This window comes from Panthera uncia, chromosome X, assembly GCF_023721935.1.
Source record: "Panthera uncia isolate 11264 chromosome X, Puncia_PCG_1.0, whole genome shotgun sequence".
NCBI lineage: Eukaryota > Metazoa > Chordata > Mammalia > Carnivora > Felidae > Panthera > Panthera uncia.
The window spans coordinates 102,999,743-103,018,053 of record NC_064817.1 but is presented as its reverse complement, the minus strand read 5'-3'; the positions used below and the strand labels follow the sequence as shown (position 1 = coordinate 103,018,053).

Sequence of the window (18,311 nt, the reverse complement as noted above, 5' to 3'; positions counted from 1 at the left end):
AGGCGAGACCACAATAGCTGGGGTCCATCCTCTTTATGTGAAGCATTGAGAGTTCCACCTGGGATTGGTGGGTAAGGATCAGGTAGGCCAGATTTCTTACCTATGCTTTTACCTGGCACTTCCTCCAGTACTTTAAGATTAAATGCAAAGGGTCACATACTTAGTCACTAGGGAAGGGATTAAGTACCAACTGGAGAGCTCAGGTAGTGAGGTCTGTTTCCCAGTCTATTTCAAGACTGTGTCATGGTGTAGAAGAGCATCCTTGTGCCCTCAATGGTGTCTCTTAAGGCTCTCAGGCCTCCTTACCTACCCAGCTTCAAAACTTCTCTCCCTGGGCAGATGAGCTGCTTCTCAATGTCTCCTCTCCCTCCCTGCTGCCACGCTAGTAGTTCCTACCAGGGTTCACAGATTTCCCTTAGGAGAGTTGAACCCCAGTGATTTGGTAGAGGTAGCTTACTTAGAAGAGTAAGCTTAACATGAGCTCTCCCCTCTTAATGAATTTTAAGTGTTCTTAAACAAAAAAAAATCACACACAAAAAAAGCACAAAGAAACTTTTGGAGGTGATGGATATGTTTATTACCTTGATTATGGTAATGATTTTATGGGCATATGCCTATGTCCAAACTCATTAAGTTGTACAAATTAAATAAGCTCAGTTTTATATATATGAATTATACCTTCATAAAGCTTTTTTTTTTTTAATTAGTAACCCTTCTAGTTTCAGGTGTCTAAGTGCCGAGACTGGGACCAGGATTAGCTCCTTCAGATGGGCTTCCAACCCAGGAAATGGTCAGTACCAGTCAGAAAAACTCCTACTGGTAAACACTTTCCAACCTTCATTCATTTTAACCAGCAGAGGGCACACAGCAGACATGCAGTTTCTCTACTGAATTAATCTGTGTCTTGCATCCAGCATGGTCCTCACAGCATAGAGGTGTTTATACTCTGGATTAGTTCTTCAGTTGTCTCTCAGGGTTAAAAGGCACTTGCCTAGTAATTTCAGACAAACAGTGCAAGGACATTTGATATGACTTAAACACTTTCATTTATCCTAAGAAAAGACACTGAAAGGATCCACCTTACCAGGCTGGGTTCCGTGAAGCTCTGGCTTGGGAAAAGTAGTTTCTGATTTTAGAGTTCATCAGGAAGCCTGAGGATACCCACTTAACCACAGAGAGGGGGAGAGAGCCAGAGAGAGGAGGCCTGGAGGCACATGAGAATCAACTATAGACATTTTAAAAATACAAATTCCAGGGTGCCTGGGTGGCTCAGTCAGTTTAGCGTGCAACTCTTGATTTAGGCTCAGATCATGATCTCACAATTCATGGGTTCAAGCCCCATGTAGCATGGAGCCTACTTGGGATTCTCTCTCTCCCTCTCCGTCCCTGCCCCATGCTCTCTCTCTAAATAAATTAATTAAATAAAACTTTAAAGAAACAACAAATTCCTGAGCCCTGCTCCCAGATGTAGTAGATCAGAGTGGCGTTAGTGTCCCAGGAAATCTGTATTTTAACACGTTGCCGACAGTTTTCATGCAGTTGTCTACGATCCAGCATTTGGAAGCCTGTAATCTAGGGAAATTTCTGGGATCCTGTCTCAGTACTACTGCCCCACTGCCAGTCATTAGGGTCGTGGACAAAACAAGATTTGAGGGCCCCCTGGGTGGCTCAGTCGGTTAAGCATCCAACTCCTGATTTTGGTTCAGGTCATGATCTTGCAGTTAATGAGCTCGAGCCCCATACCAGGCTCTGCACTGACAGTGTGGAGCCTGCTTGGGATTCTCTCTCTCTGCCCTTCCCCCCGCCCCCCCCCGGTCATGTTCAGTTGCTCTCTCGCTCCCTCTCTCTCTCTCTCAAAATAAATAAATAAAACTTTAAAAATTAAAAAAAAAAATACTTGAAACCAGTGGAGCCTGGGCCAGCCCTCCAGAGAGCAAGGCCTCTCCCAGTGGGGGGATGAGGGATGGTGAGTGGAGAAGAGCCTCTAGAAGTTAAGGCAGCAACGCTGTCCCCTCAGGGGTTACAAGAGAATAATCGTTGACCTCTTTCTGCATCTGCCATTGTTGCTAGAGAAGCTGAGCCATGCTATCCAGGGAACTCTCAACACACCTCCACGCCCTCCATCCCACCCTGTAGTCAGGGTGGTCTGAAGTCAGCTTCACGTGGGGGGTGGGCTTCTCCAGCTCTTCTGGGCTAGGTGTCCCTCCCGGGCACTGCTCTCAGTGATGTGCTCAGAGCAGGATCTGGTCCTGGGCTGTCTGACTGAAGGATCCTGCTGAGATAGTCCTCTGCCTCATGAACTTGGCCAGAGCCAGTCGTCAGGCTGAATGTGGGGGCCTGAGCAAATGCACAGATGCTGGGGGATGGGTAGTTCTGGGGGGCCCAGTGAAAAATCCTGTAGCCCTAAAGGCTGAGCAGCAGAGTCCACCTGGCTGCGTGGTTCCCAGCTTATTGTCTAGGGCAAGGACATCTTAGGGGGTCCTTTGTCCCAGAGCTGACACTTCTGTCAGCCACTTGGGCTTCTTGGAAGAATCTGGCCAGGGGCATCCCATTCAAGGAGGAATGTCCCAAGCTGGCCACCTGATTATTGAACGGCCTGCTTGCCAAACCCCCATGGATCAGGGGGACCGGCTAGAGTGAACCTGAAATCCCTGCAAAGGTTCTGGAGCTTGGAACTAGCTGGAATGACAGTATAATATCATAGAAAGAGCCCAGACTTGAAGTGAGACAGATCTTGCCTCACCACTTACTATATTGGACAAGTCACTAAATCAGTACATCTATATTCATATACGTAAAATGGAAATTGTTATCCGCACCTCACGGGGAAGGAGCACTAAATGAGCTAGTGAAGGAATGTGGTGTGTTAGCACAGAGCCTGGCATATAATAGGCATTCAACTGTTGGTAGTTATTTCTCTGGGTCCTCTCTCTGTTACACAGGGGAAGACTCAAGGGTGTAGCTCTGAAAAGTGAAGACGATCTGTAGAGGAGACCTACTGGCTATCATGGATCATTCCAGAGACATAGTGAGACTGCATGAGAGGCCTGGAAGCACCTCACTTCACTTGATTCTCCCTGCTCCTCACCACCCTCAACAGCAACAAGGGTGTCATGATTCTCTGGCCTCCTTAGTCCCCTTCCTCTGGTGGCATTCTGGGATCAGCCCATTCCCAAATCCTTTTGCTCCTTCTGATGGAGGCTTGAGTGCCATTGTGCCACCCTGCTGATGCTAGCAGCAAGCTCTAGGGCTAGGAGACTGGGCGGAGCCTGGAGGTTCTCAGGATTCCCGGGGTCACAGTGGGAAGCCCCAGGACTTCTTGGCTGTTCCCAGGCACCTGAGGGAGAACAATGTCATTACTGCAGGAAAGGACAGGATCATGCAGGTGAGGCTCAGAGGACAGAGGCAGGTAGGATTGGTGAGCACCTTCTATTCAGAGCAAAATTACCAGAGCCTTGGCAGGACCAAAAGATGATAGTCTTGGGGAAGTTCAGAGTCTGATTTTTAAGATGGGAGGCAGCCAGTATGGAAATGACAGTCCTAAGGCCCACATTCAGGAGTCATCCAGGAAAGGTGTCTATTCCTCTCAGAAGAGCTAAGGAAAGTAGAGGCTTTTCGCTCTTGCTGGTCAGCAAGCCTGCTGAATCTTACCAAAGGCTATTGAGTCTAGGTGATGATAAAACCTTCCACTCGCTTCCCACTGCACTTAAATAAAACTCCAACCCAACAGACCTGGCCTCACCTACTTCTCAACCTCATCGCCCACATGCTCTCCCTTGCTCCCACTAGCCTCCTTTCTGTTTCTCAAGCATACCAACCTCACTTCTGCCTCAGGGCCTTGGCATTTGCTGTTTCTTCAGCCTGGGGTTCTCGTTCTGACCTCATACCTGGTTGCTCCTCTCCATTCGGGTCTCAGCTCAAATGTTACCTCTTCAAAGATACCTGTTGTGATCACTGTATCTAATATGTTGCCCTCCCCCCACCTCCCTCACTTTCCATCCATTTACCCTGTTTTATGACCCTGAGAGTCCTTATTGCTCTCAAATTCTCTCATTATGTATCTCACTTCTTGAATAGTGTCTATCTCCTTTGTGAGAGCAGGATTTAAATTGTTCACCTGCATTATCCCCAGGGCTTAGCACAGTGGCTCATAGTAGATGGTCAGTAAATATTTGTTGAATGACTGAAAGGTGTCAGAGGCAATTCCGGTCTAGAAGAGGAAATCCTGATTAGAGGACTCAGAATGTTGTTATCTTGACCCTGTTACGGCAGAGAAGGACCCTGAACAAGACAGGCCAAGACCCAGACTGAAATGTAACCATCAGAATGGATAAGTGTACCTGCAGCGACTGAGAGATGGCCCAGCCCTGCAGCCAAGTCAAGAGCCAAAAGACACCACACAACAGCAGGTCGTGTCCTGGGTAAGGACTCAGCATCTGAAGTCTGAGACAAGGCTCAAGGCCCAAGTCAGTTGGGGAGAAGTATAGCAACAGGGGGTTCAGCAAGCAGTTCGCCAACAGACAACAGGCTCCTAGCCCCTTGGGTGAGATTCAGGGGCAGGGTGTTAGGTGGGGACAACTAGTAAAAAAAAAAAAAAAAAAAAAAAAACACCTAGCCCTAACTGGGGTACTAGGCAGGCTTCAATGATGGATCAAGGCAGAAGTCAAGTAATGAAAACCAAACCGGTGACTGGGACTCAGCCTGAGGCCAGGTGGGGGTGGGATGGGGATGGGGTGGGGAGTTAGCCAGTTCTGGAGGAAGAGGGCTCTAAGGACAACTAGGCAGGACCAGATAGGCTATTTGTTTGGGTGGGAGGTGCTTCTGGTATGTATGATCTTTTGCTGGGGTGGGGGTGGGGAGGAGGATACAGGACAGACCTGGGTTCACCTACCAGAGGAAAGTGCTCAGGGGTTGTCTGCCTGGGACCCTCTCCCCATGGGCTTCTGACAAGAGAGCAGCCTTAAAGAGTACCCCTGAAACACCTGCTTCTGATTCTGTGTCTCCCTCGCTCTCTGCCCCTCCCCCACTCATGCTCTGTCTCTCTCTGTCTCAGAAATAAATAAACATTAAAAAAAAATTGGGGCTCCTGGGTGGCTCAGTCAGTTGAGTGACCGACTTCGGCTCAGGTCATGATCTCACAGTCCATAAGTTCAAGCCCCGCGTCGGGCTCTGTGCTGACAGCTCAGAGCCTGGAGCCTCCTTCTGATTCTGTGTCTCCCTCTCTCTCTGCCCCTTCCCCACTCATGCTCTGTCTCTCTCTGTCTCAGAAATAAACATTTAAAAAAAAGAGTACTCCTGAAATAAATCTTTTTGAGGCTGTTATAGCTATGCCTTTATAGCCACTCTTAATTACTTTAACAATTGGACAAGGGACTCTCACATCCATAGGACCAGACATTTAACAAATACCTACAGGATTCCTGCTGGAAAACCACAAAAACTCCCACTGCCTCAAAGAGCAACAAACTGTCCTGCCTCTTTTTGTAGGCCTCCCTATCCTCAGCTCCCCCACTAGGGCTGCTCAGCTTTTGTCCTTTCATTCAACCCCCAAGGTCATTCCTGCCTCCCTACTTTGGCCACTCCCCCCCGCCCCCCCCCCCCCCCCCCCCCCCCCCCCCCCGCCACCAAACCAGATGGAACACTTTATTCAACATACAAAATAAGTTATTTTTCAGTGGCTCCTCCCTATCGTTGAGTACATAATGCTCTCAATTCCCATAGCACAGCCTCAAACTTGGTGATATTGTTTAATTTTTGTTCTCAAGTAGTTTCAGTATGGACATTGTTTCCACAACCAGATCAGAGCGTCTTTGGAAACAGGGGACAAATCCTCCCCTTGTTATGTTTCCTCCATAGCACCTAGCAAGGATCTGGGGGCATAACAGGTATTTGTTAGCTTGAGCCCTGCCCTCTTCAAGAAAGGGTAGGGGGAAAATACCACTCTGGCTGTCACAGACTGATTGGTAAAAAAAAAAAAAAATGGGAGGCAGGATTTAACTATTTTGGAAGCAACTGGGCCCCTTGGGCAACCTATACTTTTTATTTTTAAACTTTGGGAAATGAGGAGAGAGCAGCCTACTCTCAACATCCAGGGAACCTAGGAAATATTTATAAGTTAGCATCTCCTTTCAAGACTTCTCTATCCTTCCACATATCTGGTCTATATCCCACCCTCTCTGGGTGTTTCTGCCCACTGATGACACTGAGTGACAGAATGAATTAGTCCTGAAGAAGTGACTCAAATGATTCAGGTGGCATAGAAGTCTAGTAGGGAGTGTGCCTTGGCAAAGCATTATCGTTCTAGTAGGGCGAGCTGCCTCTTCTACTCCTCACAATCAGAAATGTCTTCTTGGTGGAAAGCAAGACATCAAGGCGTGTGATAATCTATACAAATTTTATTTTAATATCAATTTGTATGGAAACAAGCAGATGTCAGCATTTTTGCAGGCACAGGAAAAAAAGGGAAAGAAAAAACTCCAGTAATAATTGATCTTGTATTTACACCATTTGGTTTCAACAAGGACAGGAAGCTTTGCTGTTAGCTTCCTGTGGGGACTCCAGTTTCTGCACCTTCCCCTGCTGCCTCTCAGCATCACGATAGAGCAGGGATTTCTGAGCCTTTAATCGGCAAGCCAGGCACATGAAAATTGACTCCACGTTCTGGCTCTCTTTGGGGTCCTTGGCCGAAGTCTCAAACAAGAGCATGTTGTGGGCATCAGCAAATTTCAGGGCTAAGTTGGAGGGCACCTGGATCTGTTCCCTCAAGTCACACTTGTTGCCCACAAGCACTTTGGGGACTAGTGGGGGCACAGCATGCCCGTTGCATTCTTGGATCCACATTTTGAGGTTGGTGAAGGATGTCATCTTGGTGACGTCATAGACGAAGACCACTGCGTGCACATTGCGGTAGTAATGCTCGACCATGCTTTTGCGGAAGCGTTCCTGACCTGCTGTGTCCCATACTTGAACCTGGAAGATACAAAAACCCATATCTGGAGTCAGAAAAGGAAACATGAATGGATAGGAGAAAATATGGTTCTGTGATCTTATAAAAATGAGGTGAAAAGCCCTGACACAGTAAGGGGTTCTTTGAAAGACTGGCAGAATGGACTTTTCGAAGTATACAAAGAAGTTTCTTTCCAGGTTTTAACATTTTTCTCAAAAATTTGAGTTGAAAATCTTGAGTCAAAAAATCTTAAGGCTTTTAGTTGAAAAACTGGGATGTAAATTGGTCACCTTTTCTGGAGGAGTATTTGGCAATATTATCAAGAACCTTGAAAATGTTCAAAACTCTTCAGGCCTATAATATCACTTCCAGAAATCCATACAAAGTAGCAGAGATGTGGTCAAATTTCTGTACAAAGATTTTTTTTTAATTTTTTAAAAGTGTATTTATTTTGAGAGAGAGAGCGTGCACACACACGAATGGAGTTGAGGCAGAGAGAGAGAGAGAGAGAAAGGGAGAATCTCAAGCAGGCTCTGCACTGTCAATGTGGAGACTGATATGGGGCTCAAACCCACAAACCGCGAGATCATGACCTGAGCTGAAATCAAGAGTTGGATGTTGAACTGACTGAGCCACCCAGGCTCCCCCTGTACAAGGATCTTAATAGCAGTGTTTATACTTTTTTAAAAACAGGAAACAACCTAAATGATCACTAAGAATAGCAAAAGTGTATGTACATATCTATACAGTGGGCTATTATACAGCCATTAAAAATAATGTTTTCAAAGAATAAATGGTGGACGAAATTCTCATAAAATATCAGGAAGTGAAAAAAGCAGTATACAAAATTTTTTATATGCTATGGCCTTAATATTTTTAATATTAAAAATAGACATATGCCGGGGTGCCTGGATGGCTCAGTCGGTCAAGGGTCCAAATCTTGATCTCGGTTCAGGTCATGATCTCATTGTTCATTAGTTCGAGCCCTGTGTCGGGCTCTGTGCTGACAGTGTGGAGCCTGTTTGGGATTCCCTCTCTCTCCCTTGCTCTCTGCCCCTCCCCCACTCATGTGCACACACGCATCCTCCCTCCCTCTCTCTGTCTCTCAAAATAAATAAACTTAAAAAAATAGACATATACCTAGGAGAAACTGGAAGTGTACACACCAGGAAATTAATGGTATTTATGTGCAGTGGGACTATAGGTGTTATTTATTTCCTTTTTTTTTTTTTTTTTGGTATATTCCAAATTTTCTAAACACTTTGTCTTGTATTTTTACCTGACTTTTAATTTTTTTTAATTTTTTTAGACAAATGATTTTTTAAATGTTTGTTTATTATTTTTAAAAGAGAGGGGGACAGGGGATCTGAAGCAGGCTCTGCACTGACAGTAGCGAGCCCAATGCCTGGGTCGAACTCACGAACTGTGAGATCATGACCTGAGCCAAAGTCAGACGCTCAACTGACTAAGCCATCCAGGTGCCCTTTACATGACTTTTTAAATAAAACAAAGTGTTAAAATCTCACCTTTTAGGGGCACCTGGGTGGCTCAGTCGGTTGAGCGTCCAACTTCAGCTTGGGTCATGATCTCATAGATCTTGAGTTCGAGCCCCACATCCAGCTTGCTGCTGTCAGCAGGGGCCCACTTCAGATCCTCTGTCCCCCTCTCTCTCTGCCCCTCCCCTGCTCTCTAGCTCCCTCTCTCTCTCAAAAAAAAAAAAATCTCACCTTTTAGCTCCATTTATTCTAAGTTCACTTCTTTGATGTGAAAAAGGCAATTTAGCTCACTGGATTTTTCTTCTGCATCTCAGCTTTTGGGATAAAGGCCAAATTATGAAGGAAAAAATGCTGATTATCAGTAACACATACAAAGACACAATTCCCAAGGGATACTCTGGAGTAGAAGACACACAATCACCCCATCTATTTCCCTTTATACATCCAAAGTCTTGGACAAGAGAAATTTATTCTCAGAATGATGGCCCAAGGCCCTATGCAATTCTCAGTTATCAAAGAAAATTTGATTATGGTCACTAATTGACTACTATGGCTCTTAAAACCAAGTATAGCCTTTATTTGCAGTTAGCAGTCAATAAGTATAATCTGGTAAATATAATTGAATCTCTTTGCTGAGTGAAGATCTTACAGGGCCCCAGAGTCATCATCATTCTGAACATCAATTTTCATTGTCTAGGCTCTCCTTCATCTCCTCTATTGACATGACTGCCACGTTCCTTTGGCACAACTGTCAAATTCACTCCTTCTGTTTTGATTTTCATGTCCCTAGGCCAGACCCTCCTTTCCTCACTCCTGGACTACAGCAAAGTCTTTTGGATTCTTGATGTCTCCACTCCAGTGCTTCCTGCATGCTGCTTTCAAACTAGGCTTCCTAAATCCCTGCTTGTATCAGCGTGACACCCTCCTCTTTAGGAAATTATGACAGCCCTCTTCTGCATGTGGCCTCAAATGGAAAAGTTGTCTGACATCATTCGGCCCGGCCCAGCCTGGTTTCAAACTACTCAGTTATACCCGGTTCGTTCCCTCCTCTGTACCTTTGGTCCTGCTAGTCCGTCCTTCCCCAGCAGAACAGGTCGCCCCCTTGTTGCCCTCTCCAAATCTCACCCATCCTTCAAGGTTCGGCTCATGCCCACATTCTTCCTAAAACTCCATTCTTCTCCACCTTCTCTTCAATTCTCTGTTCTTCTAACTTTCTATTGTACTTTGAGTCTGTACCACACCATTTAGAATATATTATTTGTTGTCTACTTGTTTCATCAGTGCTCTTGACATTTCTCCAGCCAAACTTGTAAGCAGCCTTTTTCTGCATCAGATCACTTGTCACCATGGTCGTCGTCGTCATCGTCATCATCATCATCATCAAAAGGCAGGATTGAGCCACCAAAACTACAGTCTGGCATCCTACGTATCTCCCAAGGCAATTTCAGAAAGAACAATCGACTTTGGTTACACAGAAAATGTAAGTCCTTGAACACTGATTTGCTTCTGAAAGCAGAGAGAGAAAAGATTTTCACTTTTCCACCTCTCCAGTGCTCTGAGCAGAAAGAAAGAGCAGGCCAGGAAAGGTATGGAGGTCAATGGGAAGAGAGCAGGTATAGCACAAGAATATCATTACCACTTGGCTCCTGATCCCCACCTCCACCCTCCACTAGTCCTAACTCTTGCCTCTGAGTAAGGCTGAATCCCTACCAGCCCTCAGGCATGTGGCAGATGCTTTAACACCATGAGCTCAGAACTCTAAAAATACCTGCCACCAGCAGGAACACGGGTGGGAGTGTGTGAGGTGTTTGGGGCTGAGTGGGTTGGCTGTTTGGCTTTTCTTTGCCTTCAGAATTGTATACACCATCCAAACTGCCAGAGCTGCGGGGAGGATCCTTCCTGCTGTAGACCTCCTTGCCTTTCCAGTGCCACGGGGAGCCTTGAAGCTTTTATTTGGAGGCTCAGAATTTAAAGTGTAGCACTGCTCCCATTGCAGCTTTTTATAAACCCCACTCTAAGTTCTTTGCACCCCCATCAATGGCAAGCGGTGAGTCCGGAAGCAGGCTGCTCATAGCACAAAGTCAGAATGGATGGTGTGGCCTCAGAGCCATCACAAAGGGAGAGCGCAGCAGTCAGTTCACTGCACACAAATGACCTCATTCTGTTTGGGAGTTTGGTGTCCCTGTTCTTAGCATCCTCACAAACCCCTGATCCCTGCCAGACAGCGAAAGCATCTCCTCCCGCTTTCCAGCTGGCACTCCTCTCATCCATTCTTCCCTTTCTGTGGGCACCGCATCCACACGGTAGCCAGGTGTGCTGGCTGATTCCTAGCCACATACATGCTCCCCAGATCCTCTTTTCTCTCCCAGGGCTAGTGAGGGCATCGTGGAGTCAACCAACCTGGGTGCAGACCTCAACAGGATCATGTACTAATCAAGTGCTCTTAGGTGAGTTACTTACTCTGTCTTCAGTGTCCTCCCCTGGAAGCTAAAGATAACCTCAGCCATCTCCGTGGGGATGCTGTGAGGATTAGCATTCCTCATGAGTACAGGACACAGCGCCTAATACGTACTCTCCCTTCCTCCCTGGCCCCAAACTTCCACCATCAAGTCTGGTCCAACAGCTAATTGAGCGGGTGCTATCAGAGATGCAGCAGCAGTAAGCATGGCATTGAGAGACCTGGGTTCCAGCTCCTCTACTTAGTAGCAGAGTAAATGACGAGGCAGATTAACACACGAGAAAGAGCTTTTGCAAAATAGAAGTACTCTGTAAGTGCTGGCTGTTGCCATTGTCTCAGAGGGCCCATCGGCTGTCCTGGTAGCACTGTTCCCTGGATGCACTGGTTCTCCTCCTGGAAAGCACAGAAAGCCTGGCTTCTTGATGATGGCATGGAGCCAAGGCCAAGGCAGTCAGTGGGGAGGGGGAAAGAAAGCAATGCCAGCAACGTGCCACAGGCGGCTGGGGGCAGGCCCAGAGTGACAGGGGTGTTGGAGGAGGCTCCAGGGGCACAGTGTGGAGAGCTGCCGAAGAGAAATCTAGGCTTTTAAACCATTATCCTGGGGCTGCCGCTGCCTGAGCAAGCTTCAGCAAGTCCCCCACCCCTGCACGTGCTCCTAGCTCACACGGGTATTTCTTTTCCCTCTGGAACATATCTGGCATCTTTCTATAGATGAGGAGTGAATGTCCTTTTGTTGGAGGTCGGCGGGGGAGGGTAGAAGTAGAAAAAGGGAGACAGATACATCTGTAACCTTTGGAGGATGCCCAAGTGGATGATGGGAAAAGTCGAAAACAAATCTTTTTTCATTTAGCTGGACTGTCCCATCTGCACCTAAGATACACACACAGTCACACACAAGGCTGACACAGAGAATGGCAAAGGAGGACAGAGACAAAGAGAAACTCACACACAGAAAGAGAGGCAGCAAGGCAGGCAGAGAAACACACACTGATGGATAATTAGCCATTAAGTGAACTGGCATAAGATGGAAGTTCAGAAGCCCTAAGGAAGACATGATGTCATTCTGACTGCAGGCAGCTTCTGAGGGAACACTGAGCTCAGCCTCTGTCCCCTCAGTAATATAACACAGGAAGGTGTCTGTCCAAGTGCTCAGCAGAGGAAGAGAGTCCACAGTCCTGGGTGACACCTGCCCACAGACGCAGCTGACCTGCAGTTTGCCTGGTCGGGAGGGCTGGGGCAGAGGGGTACCAGCTGTTGGGGGAGCTAAACGAGACAGGAGCAGGGGTGCTTCCATGAGAATTTACAAAGAATGGCTCAAAAATTAGTTCTGAGCCTCTCCTCTCTTACCTCCCTCATCCCACCCCTCACACACTCCTATTTGGCACTTTCCAGTGCTTTTAGACTGAGGCAGGCTTAATATGATTTAGCTAAACCTGTAGGAGATGGACACATCATGTCATTAAGGAAAGCTCCACCCTTCCTTTAGGATCAAGAAGGCCTCCACACTTCCTAGGCTGATGTCATGAAGGGCCGTCAGCTTTCCCATATGACGCCCCTCTGTATCCCTGTCACAGGTAACTGCGTGGGTTGGGTGCACCATGGGACCAGCCCAAATTGCTAGGGAAGAGCACCCACAAGGGAATTGGGAAACCTGAGTGGAAGGCCTGTCCCTGTGTGATCTTGTCACTTTCCCTCTCCAAGCCTCGGTTTCCTATCTGTTAAATGAGCACATTGGATTAGAGATCTTTAAGGTCTCTTCCATCTCTGAACATTCTCGGGTTCTCACATCCAAAGGGAGACAGTCAAGATGCAAAAAGTAAAACCTAGGTACTCAGCTCAGTGTCTGGGGTGCAGTTGAAGGAGACATCTTGCAGGCTCCTAAGTTCCAGGGCTCTAACCCTGGACCCTTGGCCTAGAAGAGACCACAAGGCCAGCTGTCCAGCCTGCCATCTCCCGCTGAGCACACTCCCCACCTCCCCACCCCCCAGGCTAGAAATTGCCCCCTAGAGCAGAGAGTGGTGTTAAACAGCTTGGGCTTTGAATCCACATTGAAGTTCTGACCCTGTCACAGAGAACTCAGGATAGTGAGAGAGACAAGTGGTTGGGCTCAAGGCTCAAAGACTGAAGCTCAGATCCATGCGCCTCTGGGCAAGTTATTTAATCTCTCTAACTTTGGTCTCCTTATCTATTGAATAGGAATGATAATAATAGTCCAAATTGCATAGGGCTGCTGTGAAGATCAGATAAGATAGTGCCTGTAAAGCACCTAACCCAGGCTCTTGGTTTAGTCAAAATGTAGAAGTTGTTGTTGTTGTTGTTGTTATTATTATTATTATTGCCTACTCATTGGAAGCTTTTCTTGATGTTCATGTGAACCAGGAAACACTGGATTATAAATGCTGTGATGGGGAGGGGGTGGGACACATTGATTGGAAACACCAAATGGGGCTTCGAAGCCCTAGAGATGGCCCTTGTAATTAAGAGAGTAGCCCTAAATTTGAGAACTCAGTCACCCCCCCTGCAGGGGTTGATGTATGTGCTACCTTGGGACACAGGGAGGCTGCCCAGGAGAGGCCACACCCTACCCCTGGACTGAGAGAAGAGTTTGCAGAGACCTCTCTGCCATCCTCCTGTGAGGCTGGCATTTGTTGCCTGACGGCCTTCTATTGCTGGCTGTGGCCTGGGGCCACTTCAGCCTGTCACATTGGACTTCTCTCCCTCCCCTAAAGGGAGAAGCCTTTGGCAGTCACCTCCTAGCATGGATTTGGCATTTGCTCCTTGAAAAACTCCAGGCCAGCCGGAGTGTGGGGCAAAATCTCCTCCCATCTAGATCATGTGCTAGCTGCCTTGCTCTGGCATCTTCCCACAGACATGCTGGTCTCGCCTGCTACCTTTGGCCCTGAAGTTGCAGCAGCTCTACAAGAGGCAGGGTCACTATCTCCCCACTCCCACACCCCACCCTGGGCTCCTTCGGAATCTGCACTCAGAGGGCTCCTCTATGAACAGTGTCACAAGGCTTTGCCCTCTCAAAAATATCATCTTCCCAAAAAAGCCTGTATTAAGCACTTATCGGCACATGGTGTTGTGCTGAGCTCTGTTTCTAGTGAGTCACACTGTCACAGGCTCTGCCCTCTGGGAAAAAGTCTGGAATCTTTGGCAAAGACTGTAAACTCCAGTTTAGCTAAGTACTTGGTTGTTAGGAAGGAAGGAGTCTTTTAAAAATGTCCCCAAGGCCATTGGGCAGTGACCCTCTTCTACTTGTTTTCACCTCCCTTTTCCCACTTCTGGCTTTCTCCTCTCCTCTCCTCCTGTTCTCTCTCCTTCCTCCTGCCCCAAACTCCTAAACACTTTCTTTCTCCTCCATCTGAATTTCAGGTGGACTTATTCTCCCTCTTTTAAATCCAGAGAATTCTTTGGCTCAATGTGACACTTGATTTTAAGCAAGCAATAACATTAAATTTTAAGGTCTTTGAGGGTTTAAGAACACATCCATAAGTATATTTCTACTTTAGATATAAAAAGGCATGTTTCAGGGCGCGCCTGGGTGGCTCAGTTGGTTAAGCGCCTGACTTCAGCTCAGGCCATGATCTCATGGGTTCATGAGTTTGAGCCCCACATTGGTATCTGCTGACGGTATGGAGCCTGCTTGGGATTTTCTCTCTCTGCCCCTCCCCCACTTCTCTCTCTCTCTCTCTCTCTCTCTCTCCCTCCCTCCCTCCCTCCCTCCCTCTCTCTCTCTGTATCTCAAAATAAATAAACTTTAAAAAAAATAGGGGTGCCTGTGTGGCTCAGTTGGTTGAGCGTCCAACTTCGGCTCAAGTCATGATCTTGCGGTTTGTGGGTGGGTTTGAGCCCCACACCAGGCTCACTGGTGTCAGCACACAGCCCACTTCGGATCCTCTGTCCCGCTCTCTCTCTGTCCCTCCCTCTCCCTCTCTCTCAAAAATAAATACACATTTTTTTAAAAAATGAAAATAATAAAATAAAAAGCCATGTTTCAGAAATTCCAAAATCTTTTTTTTTAGTTTTTTTTAATGTTTATTTATTTTTGAGAGAGAACTCAAGCAGGAGAGGGGCAAAGAGAGAGAGGGACACAGAATCTGAAGCAGGCTCCAGGCTCTGAGCTGTCAGCACAGAGCCTGACATGGGGCTCAAACCCACGAACTGCAAGATCATGACCTGAACCAAAGTCAGACACCCAACTGATTAAGCCACCCTGGCGCCCAGAAATTCCAGAATCTTACAACCTTACATTAAAGAAGTTAGACACACTAGAGAACGTCCTAACCAAGCAAACATCAATATACGAGCCCTAGAAAAAGATACAGACAGCTACTTTGACTTTAAAAAGGAAATGTAGCAATTCCCCCCAAAATGCAAGGGACAAACAAGGTCTCTATTTCAAAACAGTGCCCCATCTTCCTGACCCTGGGGCTCAGTTGCTCTCCAGAGCTCTCCCTTACCAGTACCTAGCTGCCCATCTTCCTGACATCCAGTGCCTTGGCCCAGTTTCCGAAGCCATTTTAAAACACATTCATTTTAATAATCAAGGAATCTGGAGTTGTGCACAGTTTAGTGTTTCATCATTCTCCCCCGTTACTCAGCCCTTCTCTCCACATCACTCAGAAGAGGCACCTTGGGGTCATTTGGGCCCCTGACCAGCAAGAGGGAAATTGACCTCCACCCAACAGCCAGCGTCAGACCATAGGCTCAAGTAAAACCCAGCTGTGGATCCAGTAGAGTTGGTATTTAGTGCCCAGGGCCTTTTGAGGTGCATTCCTGCCCATAATCCTGCCCCCTCTAATCCCCTGACACATGAAGCTGCCCTTGCCATGTCCTCCCTCTGCACCTAGAAATGTATCTGTCCTGTCGAGTTTCTACCTTTTCTGAACCAGCGTGAGCACAAATGGTCAGATGAGAATATCTGTACTTAGCCAATTTGATAAATAAGCTAATGGGGGTGGGGGTGGGGAGGAGCAAGACACTTTCCTTGGCCCTCAGATAAGTTGCTCTGCATTTTTACAAGGGCCTGCTGAAGACAATACCAACAGAATGAGTAATGAGGTAGTTCATTCATTAGGTATCCCAGACAAATAAACAAGATACCATTTGAGAGGAGACTGTTCCAAAAGAACAAGTTTGTTATGAAGGGCTGGCGGGTGACCCTGCCTCAATTGCTTTAAAAGGGCTCATGGCTTTGTGCCGGAACCACCCCACTTCACCCCTGTTCCACCTCAGTCCTGATCCTAACCATAAACTGTAGTTTAAAATAAAGGGGTTTTCATTCACTGTGGATTTCCATGTTTTCCCCCTCTCTAATGCCTCTGGGCTTAGCCAAAGTGGGTTTTTGCAGCCCACCAGCACCCAAGAAGTAGAAGAGACCTCAGGATGTTCAAAGTGCTTTGGGATCCATCCCACAGACTGGGACCAAGAGATGCCTTAGCCTTATACCTCCCTCTGCCCACAGGTGCCACTGCTCACGGCTCAGGGTCAAGGATGGGATCAAACATGCTTTTCCTATGGCAGGTGGCAGGCATGGGCAAAGGGCAGGAGTGCAACCACTCCCACCAGCCCTAACAAAACGGGTGAGGTGGGGACCATGCCACTTAGAGAAACGAAAGGGAATGAGGAGGTGCCGAGGGTCTTCGGCTCGGCACGCGGCGACACGGCCATGCGCTGGACGTTTACAACCACTAGAGCGATGCCTCAGGCGAGGCCCCCTCCCAGGTCCCTCCCTTCCCGGACCTGACCGTCTGGATCACCTTGATCTTCTCGCCCTCGATTTCCACGGTCTTCTCCCTGAAGTCCACGCCAATGGTGGCCTCAGTCTTGTCCGGGAAGGTCCCCCCGCAGAAGCGGAAGGTCAGGCAGGTCTTGCCCACGTTGGAGTCCCCAATCACGATGATTTTGAAGATGCGAATCTGCACGTACTGGTCCAGCGAAGAGTCGAGCTCCAGGGACGCCAGGCCCGCGGCCGAGGTGGGCTGCAGGCCCTCATGGCCCAGGATGGGCTGCGCCATCTCCCCCGGACCGGACCGGGGCCCCAACCCCGCTCGAGGGCTCCACACAAAGAGAGCGGGCACGTTAGTGCGCTCGAGGCGAGCGAGCTTTGTGTGTGTGTGTGCGTGTCTGTAAGTGTATGTCCGCGCGTGTGTGCGTGCGCCGGCGGCGTGTGCGCGCGCGCGTGAAGGGGGTGCCTCTCACCCCAGGCCCCCCTCCTCCGCCAGCGCACCCTCCTTGCAGCTCCGAGGCACCGGCACAAAAGCCGGCGAGTGCGCGAGAGACGGAAGGGGCCGGCCGCGAGCCTCCTCCTCCTGCCCGTGCCCCGGACCAGACGCTCGCGCGGGCGGCCCCACGGCGCTCTCCAGGCGGCCGCCGCCTAGGCCCTCCCCTGCCTGGACCCCTGGGACACACCGGAGGGCGGAAGCCTGAGGAAAGGGAGGGGATGTGGAGAGCGGCGCACACCGACCGGGGAAGGTCTTCCGTTCTCCTCGCCCCCATTGATTTTATAGGTTGCGGGCTCCCCACCCCCGCGTTCTCAGAGCGCGCGGGGTCGGTGGGCAGGGGGCACAGCTGGGGAGGACAAAGACAGCTGCACCCTAAGGCTTCTCGGGAGCACTTCGGCCTCGGAGCAACAGTACCCGGAGGGGGGCGGGGAGGGGCAGAGACACCTCTTTCACCTCCTGAGCACGCCTCCTCGGCTCCCTCCCAAGCCTGGGGATAAAGAGATGCTCTTTTTGAGTAAGCAGGTGCACTCGCGCGCCCCGAGGAGCCGGGGAGGGTGCTGCCAAGACACGCCTTGGGTTGTGGGGGCCGGCGCAGCTGACAGGAGGGAGCCGGGGGCGCGGGGTGTGCGTGTGTAGGGGGAGTTACTGTTTCTGTCACCGACTTGCCAGATGTAGGGGGGGGTGGTGGCCCGTGCCAGGCGCCAACCTCCCTTCATCACACCATGAGCACCCATCCTCTGAATGTTCAGGAGAGCGGCTTCCATTGGCTGTCGCGGTCGGTTGTGTTTGGCTGGCCAATGGGGAAGGCCCGCCGCCGGAGAGGGCCATACAGGGTAGGAGAAGGGGGGAAGCTAGTGGTGGCAGCTCCAGCAAAAGGGAACCTTGTTTCTTGGACTAACCCTTACAGACCCAGGAGGAGGGATCTTGGGACATAGCATAAACCTTACAGTGTCTTCCATCTGAAATAATGTCCATAAAATCATAAGTCCTTCCAGAATGGTGCAGTTTCAAAAGGAATTGGAAACCCCAAGGAGGGTTCACCCCTCTGCAACTGAATGTAGAACAAAGTGGTTGGGTCTACTTTGCCCGAAGTCTAGATTATGCTTGGAAGATGATAAATGAACAGAACTTTCTTACGGTATTAGGGGGCAGCTTCCCAAAGCTTACTAAGCATCACACATCTT

The 18,311-nt window shown here is 48.7% G+C and overlaps 1 protein-coding gene and 1 long non-coding RNA gene across 4 annotated transcripts; one reads left to right on the top strand and one right to left on the bottom strand.

Annotated features, from left to right (window-relative positions):
* Positions 1 to 649: 649 nt before the first annotated feature.
* LOC125931972 (uncharacterized) lies at positions 650 to 13,283 on the top strand. 3 transcript variants are annotated; one of them, XR_007460515.1, is made up of 5 exons: positions 650 to 790; positions 4,273 to 4,421; positions 9,724 to 9,922; positions 10,812 to 10,889; positions 12,387 to 13,283. It is a non-coding gene; the product is annotated as an uncharacterized LOC125931972 (long non-coding RNA). The 3 variants fall into 3 exon arrangements; XR_007460514.1 differs by lacking the exon at positions 650 to 790 and having other exon boundaries at positions 4,004 to 4,421; positions 9,776 to 9,922; XR_007460513.1 differs by lacking the exon at positions 650 to 790 and having other exon boundaries at positions 4,004 to 4,421.
* Positions 6,431 to 17,646, bottom strand: RAB33A (RAB33A, member RAS oncogene family). The gene is made up of 2 exons (XM_049644281.1): positions 16,663 to 17,646; positions 6,431 to 6,969 (listed from the first exon to the last, which is right to left on the bottom strand). Exons 1-2 carry the CDS (start codon positions 16,918 to 16,920, stop codon positions 6,514 to 6,516), a joined length of 714 nt encoding a protein of 237 aa, XP_049500238.1. The 5' UTR covers positions 16,921 to 17,646; the 3' UTR covers positions 6,431 to 6,513.
* Between the last annotated feature and the right edge of the window lie 665 nt (positions 17,647 to 18,311).